The sequence below is a fragment of the Sinohyriopsis cumingii genome, chromosome 11 (genome assembly GCF_028554795.1).
Source record: "Sinohyriopsis cumingii isolate HCF-2022 chromosome 11, ASM2855479v2, whole genome shotgun sequence".
In the NCBI taxonomy this organism is placed as follows: domain Eukaryota; kingdom Metazoa; phylum Mollusca; class Bivalvia; order Unionida; family Unionidae; genus Sinohyriopsis; species Sinohyriopsis cumingii.
This window is the reverse complement of record NC_142971.1, coordinates 82,571,387-82,584,017: the sequence shown is the minus strand read 5'-3', so window position 1 is coordinate 82,584,017 and position 12,631 is coordinate 82,571,387. Positions and strand designations below refer to the sequence as shown.

At 33.9% G+C, this 12,631-nt stretch overlaps 1 protein-coding gene and 1 long non-coding RNA gene across 2 annotated transcripts in view; both read left to right on the top strand.

The window, feature by feature from the left end:
* LOC149788859 (uncharacterized) overlaps nucleotides 1–4,767 on the top strand; it is a 35,489-nt gene extending 30,722 nt beyond the window's left edge. The window contains exon 8 of the mRNA XM_089975797.1: nucleotides 4,626–4,767. Within this exon, the coding sequence (XP_089831923.1) occupies nucleotides 4,626–4,748 (123 nt within the window). The 3' untranslated portion in view covers nucleotides 4,749–4,767. The remainder of the gene's footprint in view (nucleotides 1–4,625) is intronic.
* Nucleotides 4,768–5,847: 1,080 nt separating this feature from the next.
* On the top strand, nucleotides 5,848–11,319 carry LOC149788858 (uncharacterized). Its single transcript, XR_016424453.1, has 3 exons — nucleotides 5,848–5,998; nucleotides 6,646–6,773; nucleotides 10,896–11,319. It is a non-coding gene; the product is annotated as an uncharacterized LOC149788858 (long non-coding RNA).
* Nucleotides 11,320–12,631: the final 1,312 nt, after the last annotated feature.

Sequence of the window (12,631 nt, the reverse complement as noted above, 5' to 3'; positions counted from 1 at the left end):
ATTTGTGTTACCACATGGGAGACTATATTTCTGATCATATTTGGATAAAACTTGTAATATAGGTTTAAATCATCAATCTCCTACAATTCATTAAGGAGCGAGATGCATGCATGTTGATGAGATGATCATGTATGTGATATGATGAGTATGTTACAATTCTAGAGAGCTATTTCTGATCTGATTTTGAGCAGACTAGGTGTATGCACTTGTATCATCAAGATCTTGGACGAATTCAAAATGACAGGGAGTGGCAATTCCAGTATTCAGGCAAAATGATCATAACATACATTTATTTAATCATTGTTCTACCCTACTGATAGGACATTGCACTTGCCTAAAATGAGTTGTATATGCCTACCATAAGGTGCTCCATAGTATGTTACCTATCTCATCATGTATCCGACCATCTATTTATTACCAGTTGGATTTTTGAACAGTAACTTTAGTTGCCCATCATTTATTTATTGCCAGTTGGAGTTTTCAACAGCAACTTTAGTTGCCCATCATCTATGTATTGCCAATTGGATTTTTGAACAGTAATTTTAGTTGCCCATCATCTACTTATTACCAATTGGATATTTGAACAGTAACTTTAGTTGCCCATCATCTATTTATTACAAGTTGGATTTTTGAACAGTTACTTTAGTTGCCCATCATCTGTTTATTGCCAGTTGGATTTTTGAACAGTAATTTTAGTTGCCCGTCATTTATTTATTGCCAATTGGAATTTTGAACAGTAACTTTAGTTGCCCATCATCTATTTATTACAAGATGGATATTGGAACAGTAATTTTAGTTGCCCATCATCGTTTTCTTGCCAATTTGATTTTTGAACAGTAACTTTAGTTGCCCTTTATCTTTGGGTCATGGTCTCAATTAACCCAAATCCTTCACACTTTGTCCAAAATGGAAAATGTCCTGTGTTTTAACAAGGCTATTTCAAATAAATAAAAGACATTAGCCCACATTTTACTAAAGTTAATATTATACAAAACATACTTCCTGATAGCCAATCCTGATAACTTTGGCTAAACAGCCACCCTCACCATGCAAGCATCCTCGTTAGTAAATCACTCACAAAAGAGATTAGCAACACCTGCCAGGGGCCAGTGGAGGTAATGTGCAAGAGTTATTGCCTTTTGTCTATTTGAGATAGACGAAATAAAATCATTTTCATCTTTCAGAAGGGCTGGATTTGCAGTGTAGTGGGCAAATATTCCTGATGTAATGTGCTTGGGTAATTATTCTAGGATAAACACATTTTATTTGAATCTTTGCTTTCTGCTTATGGTATAATTCTGAAATTGACAATATTGTATGGTTTGCCTTTTCTGATTGGAAAAACCCTCGTCTGTGCCATATGTACAATCTTTCTCTTTGAGAAAGGTTTTGGAAGATTTATAGTTTATTCCTTATGAAAGCAAACCTCATTTATTCCATGTATGTTTTATCCAATGAGCAAGTGGACCGAAAATACTAAGAACTTGATTCTTGCTCCATTCCCAATGAAACGCTATGTATACACACTTCCTGCAGCAAGGTACTGAATATCACTCTTAACGGTGCATTCATCATTAATCCACGTGTTTCAAAGTCCAATGCTATACCATTGATCTTAACAAGCGATGTCATCCTTTTCCAAGGTGTTTTCTTTGAGCTGTTTTCTATGCCTATTGTTGAAGTGTGATTTTAATTATGTCTTGTAGTAGGATGAAAATTGAATTCTACAACACTTTAGTGACTGAATTATTGCCATTGATATCAGGAAGTACCAATTAGTTAGCACTTATTTACTTTAGTGACTGAATTAATGCCATAGGTCAGGAAGTACCAACTAATCATGCATCTTTAGAGACATTGTTTGAAGTTAGCACTTATTTACTTTAGTATCTAATTGTCCCTTTTATCATGAGCACAAAAGATAAATCTTTATAAGCATTTGATTTTTATGCATGCAGGTGGTAGTATTTTAAACAGAAACAGGATTGTGTGTTGTCAGAATAGTTGTGTTCCTTTGCATTTTCTCATTTTGGGTCTTTTTAGCAGTTAATCAACAAAATTAAATACCTACAAACTTTGAAAATCCCTGAATTCAGGTGACAGTAAGCATGCCTTTTTTTCAAATATAACGATCTAAAAACTGAGACCCTTGAAAAAAACTGAAACCAGAAACTTTGTTTGTAATAGCTGATACACTTGTAATACTGTAATATGCATAACCTGGTCATATCAAAGACAATTTGTTTTAAATAAATGATACACTTGTAATACTGTAAGATGCATAATCTGGTCATATCAATGACAATTTGTCTTAAATAAATGATACACTTGTAATACTGTAAGATGCATAATCTGGTCATATCAAGGACAATTTGTTTTAAATAAATGATACACTTGTATAACTGTAATATGCATAATCTGGTCATATCAAAGACAATTTGCTTTAAATAAATGATACACTTGTAATACTGTAATATGCATAATCTGGTCATATCAAGGACAATTTGTTTTAGATAAATGATACACTTGTAATACTGTAATATGCATAATCTGGTCATATCAAGGACAATTTGCTTTAAATAAATGATACACTTGTAATACTGTAAGATGCATAATCTGTTCGTATCAAAGACAATTTGCTTTAAATGAATGATACATTTGTAATACTGTAATATGCATAATCTTGTCATATCAATGACAATTTATTTTAAATAAATGATACACTTGTATAACTGTAATATGCATAATCTGGTCATATCAAAGACAATTTGTTTTAAATAAATGATATACTTGTAATACTGTAATATGCATAATCTGGTCATATCAAGGACAATTTGTTTTAAATAAATGATACACTTGTATAACTGTAATATGCATAATCTTGTCATATCAAGGACAATTTGTTTTAAATAAATGATACATTTGTAATACTGTAAGATGCATAATCTGGTCATATCAATGACAATTTGTTTTAAATAAATGATATACTTGTAATACTGTAATATGCATAATCTGGTCATATCAAGGACAATTTGCTTTAAATGAATGATACATTTGTAATACTGTAATATGCATAATCTGGTCATATCAAGGACAATTTGTTTTAAATAAATGATACACTTCTAATACTGTAAGATGCATAATCTGGTCATATAAAGGACAATTTGTTTTAAATAAATGATACATTTGTAATACTGTAATATGCAAAATCTGGTCATATCAAAGACAATTTGTTTTAAATAAATGATATACTTGTAACACTGTAAGATGCATAATCTGGTCATATCAAAGACAATTTGTTTTAAATAAATGATACACTTGTAATACTGTAAGATGCATAATCTGGTCATATCAAAGACAATTTGTTTTTAATAAATGATACACTTGTAATACTGTAAGATGCATAATCTGGTCACATCAAGGACAATTTGTTTTAAACAAATGATACACTTCTAATACTGTAAGATTCATAATCTGGTCCTATCAATGACATTTTGTTTTAAATAACTGATACACTTCTAATACTGTAAGATCCATAATCTGGTCATATCAAGGACACTTTGCTTTAAATAAATGATACACTTGTAATACTGTAAGATGCATAATTTTGTCATATCAATGACAATTTGTTTTAAATGAATTAGTGTTGTTCCTATTATCGATTGTAATCGATCATCAGTTGGTTGAGCGAACCAATAAGATAATCGATTGTGATACTCCATAATCGACTATGTGCAAAGGGAGACTACTTTACAGTTGTATGCAAAGCACAAAGGTTAGTAAAACTCCCAGCCACTAAAGTTGACCTGAAATTTATTAATTCCCTTAACAACTACCAATATTCAACCATATATTTCATAGGTGCAAAATTTCATAATTAGGAACATATAGCCATTATTACAGGATGCAGTTGTTAATAGTTGAGTTAATAAATTTAAACACATTTTGTTGATTTAGTTCAGTTTTAAATGCAACATTATTTGTAGTATTAGTAAACAATGACAAACTAGAAAACCGTTTCCTTCTACACTTAAAATTATAGACACATCACATATGAATGAAAGAATTTTGGGGGATTGAAGCAGTATTTCAGTTGCATATGGTTTCTCAGCCGTAAAACAGTTGCGTTCATTTAACAAAGATGTAGAACAAAAATAACACACAACTCAATAGACAGAAATGTAATATTATTATCAGGTTAAAGTATACATGTCATTAAAAGAGATTACTCCTGTACATTTATTAACATCTTGAACTATTGATCAAACATATAACTGAATAACAAACTAAAATGAATCGATTATCAGTTGCTTAAGTGGAACCGATTATCGACTATGAATTTCTGACCTATTCCCATCACTAAAATAAATGATTTACTTGTAATACTGTAAGATGCGTAATCTGGTCATATCAAGGACAATTTATTTTAAATAAATGATACACTTGTAATACTGTAATTACTGCAATAATGTACTTACTGTAATAAATTTTAATGGGATAGAGTTATGGTATATTTTATTTCAGATCTTGATCACAACAGTAAAATGAACTTTGTACAACGAAAATGGAAGTATTGAAATAACCAAAAAAATCCCATTGCACTAAATATATTTTTATGTCTACAGGTGATTCCTCGGAGTCTGTTGGGAAACATGAACCAAGCAGGAGGCGTTGCGATATCCACAGATGAACTGGATTTGTTCCTTAGATTCCAACATGAAATTGGTACAATCCTCTACTTCAGGTGAGATTGATATTGTTTCTTAGATTGCACCAGGAAATTGGTACAATCCTCTTCCTCAGGTGAGATTGATATTATTTCTTAGATTCCAACACGAAAATGGTACAATCCTTTACTTCAGGTGAGATTAATATTGCTTCTTAGATTCCAACATGAAATTGGTAGAATCCTCTACTTCAGTTGAGATTGATATTGTTTCTATGTATCCGATTTCCTCTTAATATATTAAATATACATTATATATCATATCTGTTCATGTCAGTAATTGCTACCAGTGGTGAACGTTATGTATTAGCATTACATTAAATATACATAATATATTATATTTATTGTTAAAACGTTACTCTCTCAGAGCAGATGTTTTGAATTACTAGTATTTTCCAAGCCTAATTTGCTAAATAACCATGCTTTAGGTTGGACACCCTCCTTTAAATACTATGCTTTAAGTTGGACACCCTTACTTACATACCATGCTTTAGATTCTACACCCTTACTTACATACCATGCTTTAGGTTGGACACACTTACTTACATTCCATGCTTTAGGTTGGACACCCTTACTTACATGCCATGCTTTACGTTGGACACCCTCATTTAAATACCTTACTTTTGGTTGGGCACCGTCCTTTAAATACCATGCTTTAGGTTGGACACCCAGTCAAAGTGGAGACCGTGACCTGTCAATGATCCTTTATGTATCATGTTTTAGTACGATATCCATTTTGGCAGATTAGGTCTGAAATCAAGTTATGAGTACAGTTTATAGGAAGACTAAATTTGATAATCAGTACTGTTTACAAGTGTACAGAAAACACAGTACAGTTTGGTAATCAGTGTTGTTATGGGACTATGTTATACAAGTGTACAGCAAGCACTACAGGTTGGTAATCAGTGTTGTTCTGAGACTGCAGTGTATTAAAATGTACAGCAAACACAGTACAATTTCATAATGTTGTTACGAGACTAGTTTCTACAAGTGTACAGCAATCATGGTACAGTTTGGAAATCAGTGTTGTTATGAGACTGCATTTTATTCAATTGTACAGCATACACAGTAGAATTTCATAATCAGTGTTGTTAATGCTCATATTTTACAGCACAGAATTATTATAAGAGAAGATTGTGTTGGAACCACAATGGATGATTAACGCCCTCAAGTCCCTCATCACGGCAGAGATGTTTGTCCTGAGAAATACTCCATCTGTCTCAGCCAAGTGGTATGAATTCAAGGATGGAAAATTGTATCCAGAACTCATTGGTATGAATATAATAATTTTGACCCTGTAGCACATTTTCAGAATGTGACTTCCTCAAAATTAAATATTCATGTTAATGCAACTTAGTGCAGTATCAAACATGCTTTCATAAATCTGATGTTTCCTTACATGTCCACATCATGTCAGAGAACAGACTTGAAATTATAATCCTGCCATTCTGGTTTTCCTTGAGCATATATGCTGTTTTTTATTGAGAGGAATAAACAAATGAAATTACAAGATCTTATCACTTTTATGTGGAGCAGGACATGACAGACACATGAAATAACAATCTCGTACTGCTTTCCTTGGAGAGGAATATGATTGACACAAGAAATAGATCATACTGCTTTTGCATAGAGAGGAATATAACACATGAAATTACAAGACCATACTGACTTTGTACGGAGAGAATTTGACTGACACATGAAATTATAAGATCATACTATTTTTGTATAGAGAGAAATATGACTGACAAGTGAAATTACTAGATCATACTGCCTTTTAATTACATATCTGATCAGAAAGATTACATTTCCAGTTTTGTAGAAAGACTTTATTATACTTCACAGTTATATCATATACTCTGAATGTTATGATACAATTAGTTATATTCCATGTGTAACGGTTATTATCTTTTAATTACAAGACGCCCTCTGGACAAAAGAAAAGACTGCAGATCTCCATGACAACAAGGAGCACATTTTGCTGCTCATGGAAGAGCTAAACATCATTGCCAAGCCAAAACTGTACATCGATGATGCATCAGAAATCAAGGTCAGTTAATTATAAATGATGAAATTCAATATTCTACCAGTTAGGGGCCATCCATTTAGTAGGAACGCATGGGGTGGGGGGTAAACCAAATCCAAATGCTTGCTATGTTTTTAATACTGATAATGTATGTACACATAGGAAACGGGGTGGATGGGTGAGACCTTGATAATAATTTGTTTAATACGTAACCTGTTCGACTGGTTCAGTCAGCATTTGAATTTTGGAGGACACTAGACAAACCTTTTAAAGTTACGCAGCTTATTTCTTTAATGCAGCCAGACAATCAATATCGGTTGACCTTTTTATTAAATATGTTATTATTATTCCTTTATTGTTTCTGCCTGGATTAAATATGGGCCGTTCTATATAATTCGCGAGGGTGGTGGCATCAAGTGTATGTACACAGGGGGAAGTGTAAAAAAAAGTATGCACGTGTACAGGGAGGGGAAGGGGTCAAGCTTTGCCAGATTTTTGTATACATACTAAATGGATGGCCCCTTAATGAGTCCACAATGAAATGTACAAAATCTAATATAAATCATGCATGGATTTTCTTATTGACTCACTCATATAAGCATTAAAAGGGGAAACCGTTAGTGACACACAGAATGTAAATGATATGACAGGAAATAGTACAGGGTTACAGATAAGCAGCATATTTCTGTCAGTACAGTCGACAAAACAGAAATAAAAACAAGACGAAAAATGTTGCATGCCGAAAATGTAAACAAGTATTATGCACTCATAGTTTAAGACTCTTAGATTTATTTAAATAAGCCTTATATGTTGTTTGACTGTAACATGAGTACCAGTCAAAAGGGCATCTCCTGACCATACCATCATAAATAACTAGCAAATGCACATCACTCCATTATAGGATTTGGGGTCTGTAATTTGTCATATAGTAAACCCATCTAAGAGAAATTTACTTGGTAGATTAAACAATGTAAAATGAGACAGATTCAGCCGAGTTGATAAGAATATTGTCTTTTTGTACATGGCAGATTTCCATTCAGATGAAAAAGAAACGCAATAACATGGCAGATTTCAATGCAGATGAAAAAGAAACACAATGACATGGCATATTTCCATATAGATGAAAAAGAAATACAATAACATGGCAGATTTCAATGTAGATGAAAAAGAAACACAATAACATGGCAGATTTCCATGCAGATGAAAAAGAAACACAATAACATGGCAGATTTCCATGTAGATGAAAAAGAAATACAATAACATGGCAGACCATGCTTCATATTTAAATAAGAATGACTAGAAAAGAAACAGAAGTGGGGTGGGGTAATCTGTTCAAATACACCTCCCCACATTTCAGGATGATGTGACAAGTACGTGAAAAGTAAGGACCTTCTTAGGTCATGTTGATACACCTTATGTGACACCAATAGTATTGGTTGAACAGTCTTCTCAATCTGCTGTGCAGCTATTTATTGCATCATTCCTGATTGAAATCCTTAATCTCAGTTTCCTCGCTGCTGGCAATGATCAAGATAAACTTTCATTCAGTTAGGGCTTTACTTTTTCATAAGGCAGCGTCTAAAGGGAGAAGAAAGTTGAGAAACATCTTTCCCATCCCCATACATTTATTACGACAATTTGACCGACAATTTCGCAAGTTGACGATTTGAACTTATTTATTTTCTTGTGGAAATCCACGTGGACATTTGTTGTGAGAGTTGACTAACAGTTTATTTTAATACAGCATATCATGTTTATAATAATTACATGGAAACCAAACTTCAAAAATAAAACTCTGACACAGTTTATTTGGTATCCTTAAATGTTACCAACAGTACTCGTGCTTTAATTGATTTATATTTCATCATATATTATTTCTAATGTAATAAAAATTGTATAATTAATATTTTGTAGACTATACAACTTCCTGTTAAAAGTTGTGGAATTAATGGTGTAGATTCAAATTTCCAGTCACTGATTGTCATGGTTTTCAACTACAAATATAGTGATATCAAGATTTCATTTGCCAATGTTGAATGCAATTTTATTCACATTCAAGAAACACATGTCTATTTGGGGGTCATTTTCTATAAGAAATAGTTTGATCCACACCTTCCTTTACATTATAAAATGGTCTGGCAAGTAATCTTGTCACATTATAAGGATTGGAGGAGTGCATGCATTAGACCATGTGATGTCAATACACATTGCAATCAGACATTATTACAGTTGTTTCTTTTTTCTCAATGCAACTAAATGATTAGGATCTTCATGTGAAATTGTGGCACCATCATCAAGGGAGGCAAATTTGAATGGCACTAACCTATTAACCTATCCAAGTAAATGTCACAGCTAAATATTTTAATACAATCTGTGCAATGACAGAAGTTTAAAGGAAAAAACATATTGCTTAATACTGTGAACGAATTAGAGGTTTTTGAAATGGTTCTCCTTACGAAAAATACTGAAAGAAATTGCAAGCCCTTATAATGGTTCACCATAAAAACTTAATCCATGCCTAGTCCAAGACGTGCCCATTTATACCACCACACTTTTGCAAAAATCTATCCAAACAGGTGCTTTGGCTACTGCTAAAATAAAATAATATAAATATATATCACTGCATGAAACATTGAAAACATCTTTGTGGCATGATAAGAAAGAAACATGCACACTATTATCCATCATTCATCTTTGCGGGCCACCAGGGAACCTCATTGCAGCAGTTCCATTTTATATAAAGCACATATATGTGACTAGAACAGGACTTCATAATTTAGGCAATGTTCATGTTGAGTGGTGATTCAATTCATCCACACAGCTCCGGTGTCCTACTGTTTAGAGCGTCTGCCTGGGATGCATGAGGTCATGGGTTCGATCCCAGACCGAGTCATACCAAAATTTAGTGTTAGGACTGATCGGCCAGGTGTCAGGATAATGTAATTGGGTGGGACATCATGCTACATGTCTGCTGCATAATGCCTATGTGATAGACATCACTATAAACTGCCACACTGCAAACATTGTGGCGATATGACTGAAAAATTCTTAAAGATACGTTAAAAATCTAAATCAATATGAAGACCTGCTTTTCCTCACCTCCATCTTGCCTCTTCTGTCAATATTTTGTGCTATTTAATTAGATTCTTTCCTTCCAGAATTTTGAATTAAGTATAGCAGAGCCTTTAAGATTTCTAGAAACATCTAATTGCAAGTCCTGCTATATTGAGCATCGTTTGCTTGATGGTACATCCTTTGCTTGAGGGTCCATCATTTGCTTGAAGGTACATCATTTGTTTGAGGGTACATCATGTGATTGAACATGTGTGTATCCATATACCAGCCTATATATTGGCACGTGAAGCAGTTTTCTTACTGTTGTGACAGACCTTACGTTTATTATCTCAGTCTGATTGTCTCAGTTTGGTCGTTCAGTTGTGGTATCCACATGCTTGGAATCGCTCTGAGAGAATAAAATCCTTGTTTTCTGCTGTGCCTGCTGGAGTTGTTATTAAATCAACAACACCACCATATATCATGAAAAACTTTGATAAATGTGATAGGGATAAACATGCACACCAAGTCAAGCTTGACAGAGCACCGCACACACAGCAATAAACATAGCTGGCTAAAAAAATCCAAACTCTCTCAAGAACTACCTCGAATCTAGCAAGAATTAGAAATGGGTTATGCCCAACTGGTCTCAAGTTTTTATTGTATTTTTCATTTTCTAAGAGAGACATATATAGCTAGATCCTACACAGTTAATTATTCAGATTTGCATAGACGAGTACAATAACTTATGACCTTTACAAGACCTCATAACCTTTATAAGATCTGATAACCTTTATATAAAGTGAGAGGCAACAATCATACAGATTAATATGAGTTGAATCTGCTATGTATATTGCAGAAATGCAGGGCTGTTTTAATTGGAAAAACTTGTGTGAGGAAAATAATATGATGGTATTTGTACCAAGACAATGAAATCAAACTTGTGGGGTTACATTTTTTGTCTCCAGCTTTGTGGGGAGACAATGTAACCCCTTGAGGTGGATTTTTTGGCTTTGGTGCAAACCCCAACATAGATTAAATTAATATCATCGCCAAATATTCCCATTATTAATTAATCCATTCATTTGTCAGGAGGTAAATTACTTATTCGCCCCATGTATGCTTCATGCGTAACCACCCAGAGAAGTTATCTGCCCAGAACCCCATCCTCAGATGGAGAGCTCATCAGTCATGTGCTATGTCTTCACTGGAAAATTTCTTCCAGCACCAATTTTCCACCGACTTCTCGCTACCTGTGTTGCTCACTGGCCACTAGCAACAAAGAAGACAGAGACGACACTTGAGATGCGGTGTTTTTCAACTTGACCAGTACCACAAACTGACCCTGCACTTTTGGGACTACATCATATCCACGAGAGTCACAAGACAGGGAATCAAAGACAAGACTCCATCTTCCAAGCTGTGCATTACGGTGAGAGATTTTATTGCCAAGGTACTCAACAAGATCATTGGATACCTGGCTCATAGCCTGCAGTTTGAGCAGTTTATACAGTGCCCTGAATTCAATGATGAAAGTATCAACAGTCTTATCCAAGTTTCCCTGCTGAAAGAGAATGCGGAAGTACGCTGTGACTTCCATGACAACATAATCGAGTCAAACAAGGTTTTAAAGTTTTGGTTTGAAGATCAGGTGAGTAAAATATATATGTCTTTCTGAGATCTGCCTAAAACAGTAGCATCTCAGATTGCGGCGAATACCCACAATGTCCTTTAACATATATATACTCTTAACATTGATGGGATAAATTGGGTTCTGAAGCAGTTAACTCAGAGATGAGTAAGTCACATGACAAAGTAGAACAAATATATTCTGTTAAAATGTTAAAGCTAACTCTTTTGGTTTGGTGTTCTGTATATATTGAAATGAGAACTTGGTAGAGTGGCATTACAGGGAGAGTATGCAGATAGTTTTGTGTATCTGAATTAGAGTTCATAAGATGATAATCTGCTTCAGCCCATGTAGCCGACCATGGTGTTTAATTGGGCCATACACTTTACTTCAGTTTCCTTGTCACTGTTTTAGATACTTTTGTTACTTTGTCATAAAACATTAAGCCAAACATTTGTTATAGTGAATAATATACTTTATATACATAAATGACTCACAAGTGCTGTATCAAAACAGCTAACTGTTCTTCCCTTTCAATAACACTAAGTGACCTCCCCTGGCAGTAAGGCCAAATGACCTCCCCTGGCAATAGAGCCAAATGACCTCCCCTGGCAATAAAGTCAAGTGAAGTCCCCTGGCAATAAAGCCAAGTGACCTCCCACCATGATGGAGTTTTATTGTTCAGATGATTCTAATTTGCAACCATATTTTTTAAAAACAAAGGAAAAATATTTTAATGACTTACCAGAATTGACTAAACATAATTTGATCAAATGTGTCTGAAAATATGCTACACAAATGATGCTGATTTGCAGTTGTTGAAACAAAAGGAACAAATTTAAACAGCTTGGTGCTGAAAGTATGCTATCATAAGGGCTATCGTGCAGCCCTATTGAACGCAATCGAGGGAGACAATTATCAGTTTCTATGAAAAGGACTATAACGCAGCCCTGTTAAAAACAATACAATTTTGTTAAAGGCCTGGCCATTTGTGCTGATTTTCAAACAGAAGTCCTCTTCAGATATTGTCTCTAATTTCCCTATGAACCTCTTAATGAAACTTCTTTTTAGAATGTTACACTCACGACTGTTGTATTGCTTCCCTTGGCGTGGAAATTCCTTTATTTAAACTAAATATGCTTTTACAACAAATTGCTGAGTAGTTTTGCCAATTTCAACATTTCAGGCTTATATATTT